At 35.3% G+C, this 19,889-nt stretch overlaps 1 protein-coding gene across 4 annotated transcripts in view; it reads left to right on the forward strand.

Moving 5' to 3' along the window:
- WDR17 (WD repeat domain 17) overlaps positions 1-19,889 on the forward strand; it is a 128,562-nt gene that overhangs the window by 28,568 nt on the left and 80,105 nt on the right. For 3 of the 4 annotated variants that reach the window (XM_027768457.1, XM_027768456.1, XM_027768458.1), the window contains exons 1-2: positions 12,478-12,603; positions 18,284-18,467. In XM_027768457.1, coding sequence (XP_027624258.1) covers positions 12,481-12,603; positions 18,284-18,467 — 307 coding nt within the window. In that variant the 5' untranslated portion in view covers positions 12,478-12,480. Of the gene's footprint in view, positions 1-12,474; positions 12,604-18,283; positions 18,468-19,889 lie in introns of those variants that run through there. The other variant, XM_006168909.3, reaches the window with a different exon arrangement.

Consider the following 19,889-nt stretch of genomic DNA (forward strand, 5'->3'; position numbering starts at 1 on the left):
TTTATAGCTCTGAATGCACATTTTAGAAAAGAAGAAAGATTGGGCCAGCCAGTGGTGGTAGAGTCCTTGAAAAATACATTGTGGGGGGTAGGTGTGTGTGCATGTGCCCCAAATCTTAAGAGGAGAAAAGAAGAGAAGGGAATGTGCTGTGGCTATACCTTTGGGGAATGATTTCTCATGTAATCTCTACCCCTCTCTCTCTGGCAAGCACATGTGCCCTATAGGAAAACTGGAATAAAAAAAAAAAGATAGATCTGAAATAAATGATTTAAATTTCTCCCTAAGAGAACCTGAAAAAGAACAAATTAACTCCAAAGTAAACAAAAGTAGTAATAAATTAGAGCAGAAAATAATTAAACTGGTAACTAGAAATCAATAAAAGAAATCATCAAAACCAAAAGCTGGGGTCTTTGAAAAGATTATAGAATTATAAGCCTCTATCTATGCTAACTGACTAAAAAGAAAACACAAATTACTAGTATCATAAATGAAAGAATGGAAGTGATTACAGATAAGCATTAAAAGGATAATGAAGTTATACTGTAAATAATTCTCTGCCCACAAATTTGATAACCTAGATTAAATGGACCAGTTCATTGAAAGACACAGTTTGTCAAACCCATAGAAGAAACAGTTCTGACCTGAATCTTTTTTTTTTTTTTTTGCTATAAGGTGCATGCGCTAGCCAGAGAGAAACAGAGACAGAAAGCAAGAAATCAACACCTCCTGGTGGGGGGAAATGATCACGCTGCAATTCCTTCTCCTCCATTCTCCTCTTGAGATTTGGGCACTCGTTCACACGTGCCCGGTGTGAGCCACTGGGTGGACATTAGAACCGTGGTCAAGTACATGGGAGTCCAGAGACATAAACATTACACCATCTACTGGTCTCCTGACCCGTATCTTTTAAATAAATCGAATCAATAACTAATTACCTTCCAAAATAGGAAGCACCAGATCTAGATGGTACACTAGTGAATTCTACCACATATTTAAGAAAGAAATTATACCCATTCTGTACCATCTCTTTCAGAATATAGAATTTGAGGTATTTCTTTCTAACTAATTTTATGAGACAAGCATCACTTGAACACCAAAACCAGGCAACAGATTACCAGGAAACAAGACTACTGTTTCTTTTTTTTTTTTTTTTTGGAGAGGTTTTTGCTATAGGGTGCGTGTGCTCACCACACAGAGAAAGACAGAGAGACAGAAAGTGAGAAATCACCCCCCAGGGGGGATGGGCATGCCGCAATCCCTTCTCCTCCATTCTCCTCTCAGGGTCTTGGGCATGCATGCACACGCACCCGCCGTGAGTTTTAAGCCACTGGGTCCGGGATGCGAACCACGGGCGACTACGTGGGAGTCCAGCGACATAGCCATTAAGCTAACTGCTGGTTCCAAGACTACTGTTTCTTATGAGGATGTAAAATTTCTCAAGAAAATATTAGCAAATTGATTTCAACTATGAGTAAGAAAAAATGTGCATCATAACCAAATAAGATTTATTCTAGTTACACAAGTCTGTTTTGATATTTGAAAATGAACTAATGTAAGCTACCACAGCAGCAGTCTAAAGAAGAAAAATCACGTGATCATCTCCATAGGTAAATGGAAAGTGTATTTGACACAATCCCACACCCATTCATGATAAAAAAAAAAAATACTGTGCAAACTAGAAATACAAGGGCACTGCCTCTTTTTGATGGATTATTAACAACAACAACAACAAAAACTATAGCTAACATCGTACTTAATGGTGATAAGCTCGTTACTTTCCTGCTAATATCAGGAGCAATCCACAGATGTTGCCTCTCACCACTGTTTTTCAACATGGATCTGAAGTTCCTAGCCATGTAATAAAAGGAAATAAAAATGTACATAGATTAGAAATGAGTAAATAAGCCTGTCTTTGCTTACAGATGACATACTTATCTAAGTAGTATAATCTGAAAGAATCAACAGAATCTTGGAAATTATAAGCAATTTTAACCAAATTGTAGAATACAAGGTTAATGTATGAAAGCCAATTATTTTTCCATATACCAACAATGAATAAGTGGAAGCTGAGATTAAAATACTTATGCACTTATTATATCACTCCCAAAATGAAATACTTAGGTATAACTCTGAAATGGTTTAAATATAGTTTTTTTATATCAAAACTCATATTGAAGGTGGCCCAATATAGCAATGTTGGAAGGTGAGGCCTAATGGGAGGTGATTAGATCAGAAGGCTTTTACCTTCATGAATGGATTAATACCCTTCTTACAAGAGCGGAAAAAAAGGTTAATTCTCATGGGAGTGGATTAGTTACCATGAGAACTGGTTGGTATAAAAGAGCGAGCTTAGCCCTTCTTTTCCATGTACTCACTTGCCCTTCTGCCTTTCTGCCATGAAGGGCAAGTGAGTACATGGAAAAGAAGGGCTAAGCTCACTCTTTCAGATGTGGCCACCCAAAACTGGATTTCCCATTCTCCAGTACCATGAGCTAAATAAATTTCTATTTATAAATTACCCAATCTGTGTAACAACAGAAAATGAACTAAGACAAAGCATGACAAAATATGTACAAAGTCTATTATACATGAGAAAAACTATAAAAAATTGATGAATAATATCAGAAAACTAAATAAATGCAGATATATTGCATGTTCATGCATAAGAAGACTCAGTATTGTCAACATACCAGTTTTTCCCACCTTGATCTATAAATCCAGTGCAATCCTAGTCAAAATGCCAAATACTTATTTTGCGGATTTTTTTTTCATTTGAAACATTTTTGCCGTAAGGTGTGTGTGCTCACAAGAGAGAAAGAAAGTGAGACATCATCCCCTAGGGGGAATGGCCAAACCACAATCCCTTCTCCTTCATTCTCCTCTCAGGATTTAGGCACACATGCACACATGCCAGGCACGTCTGAGTTTCAATCTGCCAGGTCTGGGAGTCAAACCATGGTTGACCACGTGGGAGTCCAGCATCTTAACCACTATACCAGCTGTGATCCCTCTTTTGTATATATTAATAAAGTGTTTCTGAAGGTTGTATGGTGAGACAAAATGCCCAAATTTGCTATTATAACATGATTTGAAGGAAAACTAAGTTGGAGGACTAAAACTACCCCATTTCATGACTTACTATAAAACTACAATAATAAAGACACGGTGGTGTTTATAAAAGAATAGACAGTCCCAGTTCTGATGGTGTGTGCTAAGACACTCTACTCTTCAGGCTTGGACCACATTGGAGACCTAGGATTGATTGATTTTTTTGGTCCAACCTAAGGGCTCAGTTTGGTGGCATGCACCTGTAATATGACTAAGGGAGGCTGAGGCAGGAAGATTGTGACATTGTGAGACTCTGTCCTTAAAACAACCACCATTGGGAAAAGGAAAACCTCTTTAGTAAATGGTGCTGGAAAAACTGGATATCCACCTGCAGAAAGATGAAACTGAAACCCCATCTTTCACCGTTAACAAAAATCAACTCAAAATGGATAAAAGACCTGAATGTAAGAGCTCAAACAATACAACTACTGGTGGAAAATACTGGGGAAACTCTGGGAGACATTGGAGTACGCAACGACATCTTAAATAAAACTCCCAAAGCACAGGCAATAATCCCTAAAATAGATAAGTGGGACTATATCAGACTAAGAAGTTTCTGCACAGCAAAGGACACAGTAACAAGTGTGAATTGACAACCCTCAGAATGGGAGAATAGTTTTGTTAAATATGCCTCAGACAAGGAACTGATACCCAGAATACACAGGTAACTCAAACAAACAAACAAAAAAAACAGAAAAACGAACAAACAAAAAAAAACAACAAAAAAGATTAACCCAATTAAAAGATGGTAAAATGAGCTGAACAAAAATCTAAGGAAGACATATGAACAACCAAAAAGCATATGAGGAAATGCTCAACATCCCTCATCATAAGGGAGATGCAGATAAAAACCACAATGAGATACCACCTAACCCCTGTCAGAATGGCAAAGATTAAGAATATAAAAAGTGATAAGTGTCGGTGGGTGTGTGGTGAAAAGGGAACTGTCCTACACTGTTGGAGTGTAAACTGGTTCAGCCACTGTGTAGAACAATATGGAGGTTCCTCAAAGATCTACAAATATGACTATCATTTGATCCAACAATCCCAGTTCTGGGTATCTACCCAAAGGACAGGAGAATGCTCAGTCTGAAAAGCGCTTGCACATCAATGTTTATTGCAGCATTATTCACGATTGCCAAGACAGAACCAACCAAGATGTCCACAAACAGATGAATGGATTTGAAAAGTGTGGCACATATACTCTATGGAATACTACTCAGCCGTAAAAAATAACAAGACCCTGGAAAAAAAAAAAAAAAAAACCAAGACCCAGGAATTTGATAGAAAGTGGTTGGATATGGAGGATCTATTGCTGAGTGAAGTAAGCCAAGATATGAATGAAAGATATTGTGTGTATCCACTTAATATATACTGACTATCCGCACTCTATGATGGAGATTGAAATATTGGAGGACACAAAAGCAGTGAAAATAGTTAACGATGATAAGACAGTGTGGAATGGGGCAGGAGAAGAGAATATAGAGAAAGATAGCAAGAGAACAAATAGGCATGACATTAGTAGGACACAGATATGGTTTATTACCTGTTGATGATGACATGTATAGTATTCTCAACTGGATTGGGCTGAGATACATTTCATGTTGGGTAAAGTCTTTATAAGCAAAATGATAAATTAGTGATTGACTGTTTAAAAAAATTGGAATAATAATCAGGGGAAAAAATGAAAAGCTATTGGATGATGAAATGGGAATATTGATGTCTCTGGATATACATGGTATTCCTTCTGGAAAAAGAAATGTAATACAATGTAAAGTTATATATGAGTCAATGTAATATAAACAAGATTATGATGATAATAAATAAAAATAAATAAAAAATAAAGAAACAACAACAATCCCCATTCTCAAGCCCAGATAGTCAAATGATCAATGGAATAGAATACAGATCCCAGAAATGAACCCCCCTACACACAAAAAAAGTACTCAACTGAGCTTTGACATAGAAGCAAAATAATATAGTGGATCAATGATCATCTTTTTAATAAGTGATGCTGGAACAACTGAATATACACATAGAAAAGAGTGTATCTGGAACTAGCCTTGCCTTTGGGCACACACTGGCCCAGTTTATGCAGCCTAGGCTGCATGAGGCTGCAGCCCTTTTTGGCATGGCCATTGTTCCTTCTTTTCTTCATCATATTGGAAGCAAGGCCATGAGAGAACGTACGAACATTTACTCATTACTGATTGCTGCTGCTTTCTTTTTCTTTTTAAAGGTTATTTTATTTAACTTTATTTATTTACTTTTTTAAAAAATTTGATCAGAAAGAGACAGAGTGAGAGAGTGAAGGCAAGCCACCATGTCCAGGACTCAAACTATGGCCATGTGGGAGTCCAGCTCTCTTAACCACCAGCCTCCTGCCAGCCCCACTGATTGCTGCTACTGATCACAGAGTTGCAAAGAGGCAGGTAGTCATTATTGCCCCTGCCCTTCTGTTGCAAGCCTTTCCCTCTCTAGCTGAAATAGTTTCCAGTGAATATAAAAAAATGGTAGCCTTTTTAAACCCCCTTAATATTTTTCTTTTTATCCTTTTAAGAGCCAGTCATTAAAGACTAGGATATTCAAAGTCAGTCACATATGCAGGGAAAACTAACAAGTGACTGTACATTTCCAGTGAAGATCACAAGCTCAAAATAAACCTGAGCAGCCCTTAAATTTACACTAAGGATATTCTGAGAGTTAGAGACAACCTAAAATGAAAACAAATCTCCAAAGCCTAGGGAAGGGGGAGAATCTGATTTCAAGTTACCACATTATTAGATTCAAATTTCTAGTTTTCAACAAAAAGTCACAAGGCCTACAAAGAAATAAAAAAATGGAAGTATAGCCCTTTCAATTGAAAAACAAAGCAAATCCTTTCTGAAAAAAATCTGATGACAAATATAGTAGACAAAGACTTTAAAACAATTATTTTAAATATACTCAAAGAGCTAAAGGAAAATATGGAGAAAGTCAAGAAAACAATTTATGAGCAAAATAAAAGTATGAATAAAACAATAATAAAACCCGTAAATGACACCAAAAAAGAAATTGTAGAATTGAAAACTACAGTAACTAAAATGAATTTGTTGGAGAGTTCCAAAGGCATTTTGAGCAGGCAGAAGAAAATGTATACAAATGTGAAAATAAGATCATGGAAAATATTGGTTCTTAGAAACAGAAATGCAGAAGCCTAAAAATATTGAACATAAAGGGAGAATACCTAAGGGCCCAAGGGACACCATCTAGTGGACCAACATAAAATCATGTGGTAGTTCCAGAGGAGAACATAAAAACAGAGAGAGGAATACTTGAAGAAATCATGGCTGAAAACTTTCCAAATTTGATAGAAGATATGAAGAAGTTTACTCCTGCAGATTTCAGCAAATTCCAAATAAGTTGAACTTAAATAGACCCACACCAGGACACATTATTTTCAAGATTTGGAAAGCCAACAAAAAAGACAGAAATCTGAAATTAGTAAAAGAAAATCAATTCATCACAAAAGAGATACTTCATAAGGTAATCACATTTTTTAAAAAGCTTTGAAGACCAGAAAGCAGTCAAAGTGCTAAAGGAAGAAAATAGTAACATATATGTCAACTAAGAATCCTATGTTTTGCAAAATTGTTCTTCAAAAGTGAAGAAGAAATTAAGACATTTCCAGATAAACAATAACTGAAGGAGATCATTACCATTAGAACTGTCCTGGAAAAAATGCTTAAGGGAATACTGCTGGATGAAGTGAGAAGACCCTAGACAGTAAATCAAAACCATATGAAAATAATGAAAGTTTCGATAAAATGAAATTTATTATAGAATATATAGAAAAGAAAATGAGAGAATTTAAAATTTTACTGCAAAAATGAATAGTAATGGAGAAAATGAGGGACAAAAATGTTTTGAGTAAGAGTTAAAAGAATAGCAAAATGACAGAAGCGAATCCCTCCATATCAGTATTTACTTTAAGTGTAATGGACTAAAGTCTCCAAGTAAAAGATGGAGATGGGAAGAATGGAATTTAGAAAGAAAAACAAAAGATCCAACTCTTGATATATGCTATGTACAAATGATTCCCTTAAATATAAAGTCACAAACAGAAAGAATGGGAGATTTTCCATGCAAATAGTAGCCAAAAGAAAGCAGAACCAATTATACTAATATCAGACAAAATTGATTTGAAATTACAAAAAATGAGACAAAGAAGGATATTATATATTGATGAAAGGGTCAATACAGCAAGAAGTATAAATGTTTATGCACTTAATAAAAGAGCATCAAAATATATGAAACAAAATGGAGTTAATTGAAAGAAAAAATAGATAGTTCTACAATATTTGGAGTCTTCAGTATCCCACTGTCATTAGTAGGTGCAACTATCAGTCAGAAGTTAAGTAACATAATATAGGACTCACACAGTACATTAACTATATCTATATCTGATCAGAAGAACGTACTCAATAACAACTACATACACGTTCTTCCTGAGTGCATATTATTAGGGTAGACAACATGTTTCTACAAATTAAAAATGTCAATAGCTCAAAAAAGATAGATGCCATACAGTATAGTAATATTCAAAACAGTGTTATACTGACAAGATGGACAAATAGACTAATGTAAAAACCAGTAATTCAAGAAATATACCCTCACATATATGGCATATGTGGTCAACTGTTATTTGAATAAGTGCCAAGACCATTCAATGAGAAAAGGAGTCTTTTCAACAAATGGTACTGCAAAAACTGTATATCCACATGCAAAAGAATGAAGTTGGATTCTTACCTAATGCCATGTACAACAATAAAAATGGATCAGAGATCTAAATGTAAGACTGAAAACACGAGACATAAGATTCTTAGAAGAAAACATAGGACAGAAGCATCATGGCATTAGATTTGAGAGTGACTTTTTTGTTTTTGTTTTTGATATAATACCAAAGGCAAAGGCATCACAAGGGAAAAAAAAATGGGGTCAGCTGGTGACATGGTGGTTAAGGTAGCTAGATCCACCTGGCCAACTTTGGTTTGATTGCCAGACCTGGCACTTGAGAAAACATGCTGGGCCTTTATGTGTGTGTATGCCCAAAATCCTGAAAGGAAAAATGGAGGAAAAGGGTTTGCATCATGACCACCCCTCATGGGGGGAGGACGCTTTCTCACTTTCTTCTCTCTTGAAGAATGCATGAACTCTCTGGCAAATTTTAAGAAAAAAATTAACAAATTAGACTTAATGAAAATAAAATGTTTTGTGCATCCAGAAAAACAAAATACTATTAACAGTATAAAGGAAACATACAGAATGTGAGAAAATACTTGTAAATCACATATCTGATAAGGGATGATTCATAGAGAACTCCTGGACCAGCTGGTGCCATCATGGTTAAGGTGGCTGCATCCCATATGGCCAGCTGCACAGTTATAGTCCTCGACCAAGTGGCTTGAAAAAATACATTGGAAATATGGGTGTGTGCCCAAAATCCCAAGAGGAGAAATGAAGGAGAAGGGGTTGTGGCATGACCACCTGCCATGTGAGTGGGAAGAATAGTTTCTTGCATTCTCTCTCTATCCCTCTTTCTCTCTCAATCTCCAGGGAGTATGTGTGCCCTCTATCAAAATTTTTAAAAGAATTATTTAATTTTAGTCATTGTCATTATTTTAATTAATTAATTAATTAATTTTTTTGAAGCTGACCAGAGAGAGACAGAGAGAGAGAGAGAAGGAAAGTGAGAAAGCAAGCTGCCAGGTCTGGGACTCAAGCCATTGTCAGCCATGTGGGAGTTTAGCCAGCCTGACCACCAGGCCAGCTGCCAGCCCTGCCTCTAGCAAATTTAAAAGACAAAAATAGAACTACTAAAACTCAACATCAACAAAACCCAATTTACCCAATTTAAAATGAGCAAAGTACTTGAGTAGACATTTCCCTAAAGCAAGTCATATAAATGGTCAAAAAACATATGAAAAGACACTCAACATCACTAATCACAGGGAAATGAAAATCAAAATAACAATAAGATATAATCACATATCCATGAAAATGGCTACTATCAAATAACAGAAAATAATAAAATGAGGATATAGACTAGAACACTTGTGCCCTCTTGGTGGGAATTTGAAATGGTACAGCCATTGTAGAAAGTAGAAGGCAATTCCTCAAAAATCAAAAATAGAGGAACTAGCAAATAGCACAGGGGTTACGTTGCTGGACTCCTATGTAGTTGACTGTGGTTCAAGTCCCGAACCCAGCAGCTTAAACTGGGCATATGTGAATATGTGCCCAAGATCCCAAGAGGAGAATGGAGGAAAAGGATTGCAGTATGGCCACCCCCTTTGGTGGGTGAACTCTCACTGTCTCTCTCTCTGTCTTTCCAGTGAGTGCATGCACCCTATAGCAATAACCTCTCAAAAAAAAAAATCAAAAATAGAATTACCCTCGGACCAGCAGATGGCATGGTGGTTAAGGCAGCTGGATTCCCACATGGCTGTGGTTCGAGTCCTGGACCTGGCAGCTTGCTTTCTCACTTTCCTTCTCCTTCTCTCTGTCTCTCTCTGGTCAACTTCAAAATAAAATAAAATAAAATAATAAAATAAAATAAAATAAAATAAAATAAAATAAATAAAAAATAATAATAAAATAAAATATAAAATAAAAAATAAAATAAAATGACAATGAATAAAATAATTCCTTTAAAAAATAGAATTACCCTAAAATCAAGCGATTTCACTTCTGGATGTATATCCAAAAGAATTGAAAGCAGTGTCATGAAGAGATTTTTGTATGGGTTTCAGAGCAATATTTGTATATCCATCCTTAAGCAGCATTACGTGAAATAGTTAAAACGTGAAAGTGATCCAGATGTCCATTGTCAGATGAAAGGATAGCAAAGCATGCTATATATATGTACAATAGAATATTACCCTCAAAAAGAAGGAAATTTTGACATATGCTACAGCATGGATGATACCTGAGGACTTTATGCTAAGAAAATTAATCCATTTACCAAAAGACAAATACTGTATGATTCTGCTTAGTTCAGGTATTTGCAGTAAGTCAAGTTCATAGAGACAAAACGTATAATAGAATCATGGTTTCAGAGGTCTGAAGAGAAGGCCTTGGGGAGCATTGTGTATAGTTATTAAGTTTCAGTTTTACAGGAAGAAAAGAAATCTGGAGGTGGCTTGATGGTGATGGATGAATAGTATGACTGTAATTAATATCACGAAGCTGTATACTTAGAGGTGGTTAAGATGGTGAGTTTTATGTTAGATGTATCTTATGACAAAAAAAAATTGGAGAAAAAAATGAAATGAGTAATCAAGCCATGTAAAGACATAAAAGAAACTTACATGCATGTTACTAGTGGAAAGAAGATAATCTGAAAGGCTACATACTGTGTGATTCCAATAGTGTGCAATTGTAGAAGGGAAAATTCGTGGAGACTGTATAAAGAATAGTGGTGCCAGGGTAGGGGAGAGGGAGAGAATAAATAGGTTGAACACGGAGGACTTTTTAGGGCAGTCAGACTATTATGTGTAATACTTTAATGGTGGATATGTGTCATTATACATTTGTCAAAATCTGTAGTGTATACAGCACCATGAATGAACCTTAATTTAACTGTGAACTCTGGGTGATAATGATGTGTCAAAATAGGTTCACCATTTGAAACAAATGTACCTTTTGGTACTGGATATTGATAGTGGATGGCTTATGATGTAAGGTGGGTTGGAGGCTACCAGGAGTATTTGAAAAATGTCTATACTTTTCACTCAATCTTCTTATGAACCTAAAGCTGCTCTAAAAAGTGTTTATTAATTTTTTTTAATGTGAAAAATAGCAGAAAGTGAAAAATTTTAAATGATCTCATTTTGGTCTTGCTCATGGCCTGTTAGTTATGGCAACTGGATTACACATAGCTGACTGCTTGGTTCCAATATTGAACCTGGTGGCTTGAATAACACACCAGGCATGTGTGTATGTGTGCCCAAAATTCCAAAAGAAAAGAGGGATGGAGGAGAAGGGATTGTTGCATGCCCCATGGAGGTGGGGTTATTCCCTCTTGCTTTCCTCTTTTCTCTCTCACTGTCTGTCTTTGGCAAGTGTACATGCCCACTGTCAAATTTAAAAAAAAAGTTTCATTTAAATTTTTTTCTCTTTAACTATATTTTTTCTTCAGATATAAACTCACACTTGGTTAAACAGAAATAAGAAAGCACTTTTACTTACATGCAGATGTTAAAAATAGTAATCATAGGTCCCTAGCTTAGTCTGCAAAAGTCTATATAAGTAACATTGAGGCTGAAATCATGTATATTCTTAATGAAGAATATTGTTGAATAAAAAGGCTATGTCTTTTAAGACTTATGAGAGTACTAATGCCTGAGGAAATACAGGTGTCATTAGAGGAAGAAAGGAAGTTTCTGTATACTTGTAAGCACTCAAAGATTGATAGCATCATTTCTTTATCATGCCAATTTTTACTTCAAATAATTTATTTACTTGTTTTGTAAATCTGTCACTATTTCACTTAGGTATGGGGCTATGGAAGATGAAGACAGAAAGAGCTGGAGAAGAAATGGGGGGAATAAAAACAAGAGACAGTAGCTCCTTTCCACAAGTAGAAATACGAAATAGAAATATTGAGAGAGTTGTTTTATAAATAAATATGAGCTAATGGTTCATTGGAATAAACATAACTTATTAGAATTTACTAATTTTTGAACATAAGAAAGAAAAAGGGTTATCTGGAAAGAAAGGTAAGAAAACAGTTTTATTTCTAACACTACAAAAGATAATAAAATACTGAGGAATTAACCTCAAATAGTCTTTGTGAGGATAGAGTCAACATAAAACCTATTAAGTTTTATGACACAGGTCACGGTCCTCCCAATTTGGGCCTATTGTGCTTTAAATTTGAATTTGCTGCTTTGAAAGAATGGTCAGTATTTTAAAATTGGTACATTTCACAGAGAAGCTTGGCTATTTCAGTTTCTCTGGGAAAGTCCATAAGTATGGCAATATGGAGTGACCTTTTCCAATGACACTAAAACAGTTAGGAGATGCACCATCAGTTTCACAGTAAATCTCATCACACCTTAGGGATTTCCCTACCCTTAGCTAGGAGTCAGCTGTCAATCATCATTTCATGATCTTCTACATTCCAAATTTAAACAACCTGCCTTGAAGTCTAGATACATTTGGAGGTTTCAGCTTCTATTCTCTGTAAGTTAAGATTAAGACTACTAGTTAAGTTTTTTTCCAGTTAATAAAAGTAAGAATTGAGATAGACAGATGTAAAACATTGAAAGGAAAGTTTATCAAATAATAACAATGATTGACATTTCTTTCGATTTGTTTTTTAAGGCAAACATGTCCCGGGTAAGGCAAGTGGGTCTGCTGGCTGCCGGATGTCAACCGTGGAACAAAGATGTATGTGCTGCCAACGGTGACAGGTTTGCATATTGTGCGACCTTGGCTATCTATATTTATCAGGTAAACCAATACTCATCTTTTTAATTTTACCAAGTAAAATTAATATTTAATTGGTATGTATTTTCAAGTTCCTGTCACATGAAAAACATAGTGCTATAATTTCATCAATATTTGTATTTTCTGGTTTTTGCTAGGTTGGTTTTACAAACTAAACTTTTAGAAAATGTTTATATCATGTTAATAAATTATCAGTAAATTCAATTTGAGAAAATTCTCATCAGTTGAAGAATATATGTAGTCCATTAAGAGAACATTATATTAAAAAATCAGTTCAGATATATTTTGAGATATTCTTGGAAGACATACCATTATAACTATTGTTTTGTTCATGTTCTAGCTTCATTTAGTGACCTCTTATCAGTTCCCAGTTTATAGACCCAGTGGCCTCCAGAATTTCTCCATATGGAGGCACGACAAACATTCTGAATCCAAATCAAGTCTTTCTTCTTAAGCCCAGAGTTAATGCCATTTACCTAAATCAGAAACGTGAACATCATCTTTGACTCCCTCTTCTACTTACACCCTTCACCCTTGGTAACCAAGTGCGATTCTAGTATTTTATATCTTTTAGTATCTTATAATAGTTTCTTAATAGTCTCTCTATTTCTAGTTTGGCACCATCTGTGTCCTTCAGTGTAATCAGTCGTCTATAATGCAAATCTAAATTTTACAATAGTCAGTTGCCAGAGCCAGCAGGTGGTATGGTGGTTAAGGCACTGAACTCCCGCATGGCTGACCATGGCTTGGGTCCTGGACCTGGCGACTTGAAAATCATTCAGTGTTTGTATATTGTTGAGAGATTTTTCTGAAATTAATTTTCTATTTAATTTCATCATGGTCAGAAAAGATGCTTAATATAATTTCTATGCCTTTGAATTTGTAAAGGCTTGTTTTATGCCCTATCATGTGGTCAATTTTTGAAAAGGTTCCTTGTGTGGGTGAGAAAACTGTATATTTTGTGATGTCATTTAGATCCGATAGCTCTGTCCAAAGGCGATAGCTGAGTGTTGAGATCCCCAGTGATTATTGTGTTGCAGTCTCCCTATTCCTTTACATCTTACAGTCTTTATTTCACATGTTTCGGTTTTCCCGAGTTGGGTACATACTTATATATAAGTATTACATTTTCCAGGTGAGTTAGCCATTTTAATACTGTATAATGTCTTTCTTTGTCTCTATTTTCAGTTTTTGTCTTAAGCCTATTTTGTCTGATACCAGTATCATAATTCCAGCCTTTTTTAAATTTCCATTTGCATAGGATATATGCTTTTCTAGCCCTCTACATTTAGTCTTTGTATGTCTTTATCTATAAGGTGCATTTCTTGTAGGCAGAAAATGGAAGGTTTCTTTTTTTTCAGCTGTCTGTGTCTTTTTTTTTTTTCCAGAATTTTTACATTAGCACATGTGTGCTTGCCAGAGAGAGACAAAGACAGTGAGAGGGAAAGTGAGAAATCACTCCCCAGGGAGGATGGCCATGGCCGCAGTCCCTTCTCCTATACTCACCTGCTGGGATCTTGGGCATGCACCCGGAGTGAGTTTTCAAGCCATTGGCTCCAGCTCTCAAACCATAGTCATCTGTGTGGGAGTCCAGATACATAACTGCTATGCCATCTGCTGGCCCCAAGTCCTCTGTGTCTTTTGATTGGAGAATTTAACCCATTAACATTCAACATTATTGTCAATATTTGGTGATTTGTTCCTGACCCTTTATTAGCCACTTTCTTGGTTGTTTTTTGTTCACTTATATTTCTTTGTCTCTCTTTAGTTTTCCTGATACAATATTCTCTTCAGTACTTTTTGAAGAGTTGGCCTAGTATTAGTGAATTCTTTCATTTTGTGTTTGTCTATGAATGATTTTATTTATTCTTCCACTTGAAGGATAATCTTGCCTGTATATATATTTAGTATTCTTGGTTGAAATTGTTTTTCTTTTAGTATTTTGAATATGTCTTCCCCATTCTTTTCTTGGCTGCTTTGTTCCAGTTGAGAGGTCTCTCCCCCAGTCTTAAGTCTTTATCTTCTTGTCTTTTATTTCCTCCTAAAGAAGAACAACTTAACAGAAAGGGCAAACTCTTCCTTTCAGAGGTAAACATAGTAAGAAGCTGAGTAGATAATAGCAGAATGTTTTTAAGGATGTGTGCCTTAAATTTATAATGACATTTTATATTGAATTTTGAAGATTATGCTAAAATTATTAACATTTGTATGGCATTAAATATGAAAATAAACATTTAAAATGTCCTGATTTAGAAGCTAATACAAATAAACTCAAATGTCATTTTATTACAATGTCCACTAAAATCTCGTTTCAAAGTCTACCAATGTAAAATTATATTATTAAAGATGACATTGACATTAATTATTTCTATGTATTATTTTAATTCAATCTCTATGTATTATTTTAAATGTGATTCTCTAAATTAAAGTCCTTTGAAAATTATGTTATGTATAATTTATAGTTCATGTCACTGTAGCAATAGACTTTCATAATATTGAATTGTAAATATAATATTATTGCATTAATAAATTATAATCCCTACAGATAGTTCAGTATTCTATAGTGTGCTTACAGATACTATATGGATGGTTTGTATGCTAAAGTCAGTGAAGGTCACTGACGTGTAGCATCACTTCTTCTTTTTTTTTTTGGAGAGATTTTCACTGTAGGGCGCGTGCGCTCGCCAGACAGACAGAGAGAGACATAGAGACAGAAAGCGAGAAATCACCCCCTGGGGGGATGGTCACGCCGCAATCCCTTCTCCTCCATTCTCCTCTCGGGATCTTGGCACGCACGCACACGCGCCCGGCGTGAGTTTTAAGCCACCGGGTCTGGGACACGAACCGCGGTCGACTATGTGGGAGTCCAGCGACATAGCCATTATGCTAACTGCTGGTTCCCAGCATCACTTCTTCATACATTTTTTTGTATTTATAGATTCTCCTACTGAATTTCCAACTTACATAGCAGATATTTCTATGAAATATATTAGATACATACATAGTCTTTATCATAGATAACTTAAATTGCTGAATAATTTAAAATTTAAAATACATTTTATTTCTAAATACACTGAAAAGTTAGTTTATTTATTTTTAAAAGTATTATTTATTTAATTTATTAGCAATATTATTTTTAATTTGCTATAGAGCATGTGCACTTACCAGAGAATGAGAGAAAGAGGGAAAGTGACAAAACTAGCTGCCAAGTCTGGAACTCGACCAGCAGCTGGCCATGTGGGAGTCCAATTCCTTAACCACCATGCCACCTGATGGCTCCACACAGTTAAATATTTTAATTGGCAGAATTAAAGTCATTGTTACAGTGCTGATCAGATAAAAACTCCATTGGTACTGGATATATTTAACAATGTTTTTTTTATCACAGTTGTCCAAAATAGCTGAAGTTATAGAAAGAGAAAAAAGTTATCAGAAGAGAAAGGAATTATAGAAGAGAAAGCAAGTAATTAAATAATCAGTTAGAATTTTATGTACAAAGATGTTCATTGCAGCATTATTTGTGCTAGTAAAAAATAAGTTACTTATATATGTTAAACAATAGCACCAGGGCTTATTCTTTGAATAATATTAACTGAATCTCTTCTGCTGACCAAATGTTACTCACCACTAAGAATGCAACTATGAACAAATCATGCAAATTTTTATCATAGAACTTATATTCTTGTTAAGGGCAGTGGGGTGGGGCAGGGAGAGGTCATAAAATAAATAATTAAACAAATGAATGTTTCTGAAAGAAATATGGTTTACAAGGCTATAAAGGTAGGTAATAAGATAGCTGTTGTCTAGGTTCTGGGGAGAATTTGAATTTAGATAGCATAGTCAGAAATCAATTTTCTGAGGACCAACAGATGGCATAGCAGTTACATCACTGGACTCCCACATGGCTGACTGCAGTTCAAGTCCTGGACCTGGTGGCTTCAAACTCAAACTGGGGGCGTGTGCATGCATGACCAAGATCCCAGAAGGAGAAGGGGTTGTGGCATGACCGTCCCCGTGGTGGTGTGTGGGGGGGATGATTTCTCACTTTCCCTCTAACTGTCTCTGTCATTCTCTCTCACTCAGGCAAGCACATGCACTGTAAGGCAAAAATCTCTTTAAAAAAAAAAACAAAAGAAAGCATTTCACTGAATTGCTTTTAAACTCAAACATGAGGAGGAGAATGAATAACCGTGAACAAATCAATTAGGAGTGTCTTAGTCTAAGAGAACAGCTGGTATTGGGTCGTAAAGCAGAAATGTTTTTGCTGTGTTAGGAAAACAAGACATTCAGAGTGAACAAGAAAAAATATGATATCAAATTAGTTTGGCAGGAGAGCAGAGATTTGATCACAAAGGGCAAGGAAGGTCATTTTAGCAGTTAAGATTTTACTTATATGACTAAAGAAAGATTGGTGTAATAAATAGTTAATATATTGAGTCATGGGGACCAGCAGTTAGCGTAATGGCTATGTTACTGGACTCCCATGTAGTCGACCACGGTTCAAGTCCCAGACCTGGTGGCTTAAAATGCTGGGCGCGTGTGCGTGCATGCCCAAGATCCCAGGAGGAGAATGGAGGAGAAGGGATTGCGGTGTGGCCATCCCCCCAGGGGGGTGATTTCTTGCTTTCTGTCTCTCTGTCTCTCTCTGTCTTTCTGGTGAGCGCAAGCCCTATAGCAAAAACCTCTAAAAAAATTTAAAAAATATATTGAGTCATTGGAAAAGTCATGATGTATTTTTTCTATGTTTTCCTATAAAAAAAATGTGTGTCATGACTTTCTGACAACCCAATAATAATGATGTTTTGAAATTTCAGTTAACACAGTGAAAGGCTCATTAAATGTTAAAGGAAAAAGAACAATTACAACACAATGAATACAGTATAATCTAAAATGTGCTAAAATTAATAGATTAATTAATTCACTGATTAATCAAGGTGAATTTAAAAATGAAATAAAATTAGGCTATTTATTCTATTTATTTTTACATAAAAACACAACATAATGCCTCATTCAAAGAAGAATAACATAAAAGTGGTCAATAATATATACCATTGCTTTTTATTTAGAGAGAGATTTTTGCTATAGGGCATCTGTGCTCAACAGAGAGACAGAGAGAAACAGAGAGACAAAAAGCAAGAAATCACCCCCCACCCCCGGAAGGGATGGCCATTCTCCGCTCGGGAGTTTGGACACACATGTACAGGTGCCCAGCATGAGTTTAAGCCATGGGTTGGAGACTTGAAGCACGGTTGACTACTTAGAAGTCCAGTGGCATAACCATCAGACCATATGCTGGTCTCACATCGAACATCTAATAGTGCAGAGTAGTGGAAAATTATAGAAGATTTCTTTCAAGTCCAAGGGTTTTTCCCTCTGTAAATAGAGTTAGCTATGAAAAATATAATAAAGCTCTGAATTGCTATGCATATTTCAATATAAAATATTCACTTTTACTTATTTTTAACATTGATATGTTTTATTTCAGTTCTTTCATCTTCCTTCCAAATGATTTATTAGCTGATTGAATGCATTTGATTGGGAACTAAGGCTCTCAATGTGTTTATATCTATAGTATCATGTGAACTAATTTTTATTTAAGTAGCTTTTGTTTTATATAATGTGATTATTAATGGATAATCTAAAAAGGAGCACTAAAATGTCTTATTTATATATTTTGTTCTAGTTGGATCACCGTTACAATGAATTCAAACTTCATGCAATTATGTCTGAACATAAAAAAACAATCACAGCAATCTCTTGGTGTCCACATAACCCTGATCTGTTTGCCAGTGGCAGTACCGATAACTTAGTGATCATTTGGAATGTTGCAGAACAAAAAGTCATTGCTAAACTCGACAGTACAAAAGGTATATTTAAACTGGGATTTATTTTATTAAATAAATATTGTTATTTAAATAAGCATTATTAATATTAGATCAGATTTTAAAATAGTGTTTTCAAACGTTCAGATGGTAATCCATGTAAGAATACATTTCATATCATGGCTTCTGTGTATATGTGTAAAAACTGGGACAAAATTTCATAAAATAATTATATTTAGAATATGATCAATTCAAAATATAGTAAATAAATAATTTTATTAATGTTTAAATGTAATATAAAATTTCCAAAGTAAATACAAATAATAATTTTAAAAGATTGTTTTTTTTAGGTAGAAAAGAGAATTCAATAGGGAAGAAAGATTTTAGAAAAGAAGTACACCCAAAAGACTTTTGGGTGGACAGGTTGCTAGGTAACAACTACTCAACTGCTGCCAGAAAATATTTTCTTAATGAGACAAGTAACAGTCTTTACCATTTTTTTGAGTTTTTTTTTTGTTGTTTTGTTTTTTAGTGAGATTTTTGCTATAGTGCACGTGCATTCACTGTAGAGACAGAGAGAAACAGAAAGCGAGAAATTACCCCCAGGAGGATGGCCACACTGCAGTCCCTTCTCCTCTTGGGGTTTTGGGCATGCATGCATGCACACCCAGTGTGTTTTAAGTTGCCAGGTTTGGGACTCGAACTGCAGTCGACTACATGGGAGTCCAGAGATGTAACCTAGGCTTTACCTCTTGATTATGCTATTCCAGTCTTTCACATACAAGGAAATATAATGTATATGTTTGATGCACTATTGATTTGGTTTCAAGCTTTTATTTTTAATTTGGTTAAAATAGAAAGTCCTAGTTTACACATATAGGTCTTTGTAAATTTGAATATTATTTTTTTCCCTACTTGGCATTAGGAACTCTTAATCTAATATTAATTTAGAACAATGATAAAGCTCAGTAATCATTTTTATATGTTAAATGTCACAAAATTTCTTCTCTTTTTGAGCACCAGTGTAATTGTTATTGATTATGGTTCTGAAAACTACTATCGAACATGTTTCCTGTTTTGAGTTTCTTCTCTAAAAACAATGATTGTAACTTTGAGATTAAAAAATGGAGATATGATAATTTCACTATTTTGTTAAAAATGTATCTTGTTTTACTTGTCAGAGGGTGTCTGTGCTCACCAGAGAGAAAAAGCACCCTCAGTTGGGTGTAATCATGCTTCATTTGTCCATCTTCAGGATTTGGGCCATACAAATGCGCACACCTGGTGTGATTTTCAAGCCTCAAGGGCTGATAGTTGAACCATGGTTGGCTACATGAGATCCAGCTTCCCATGCATAGGGCTTAACTCTCTATGCTATGGGTACTAGCCTGAAAAATTTTGTTGTAGTATTCTTTTTTTTTTTTTTTTTTTTTGGGGGGTTTTTTTTTTTAGGGGCGGGGGGCTCCC

Source organism: Tupaia chinensis, unplaced genomic scaffold, assembly GCF_000334495.1.
Source record: "Tupaia chinensis unplaced genomic scaffold, TupChi_1.0 Scaffold146395_1, whole genome shotgun sequence".
NCBI classification, from domain to species: domain Eukaryota; kingdom Metazoa; phylum Chordata; class Mammalia; order Scandentia; family Tupaiidae; genus Tupaia; species Tupaia belangeri.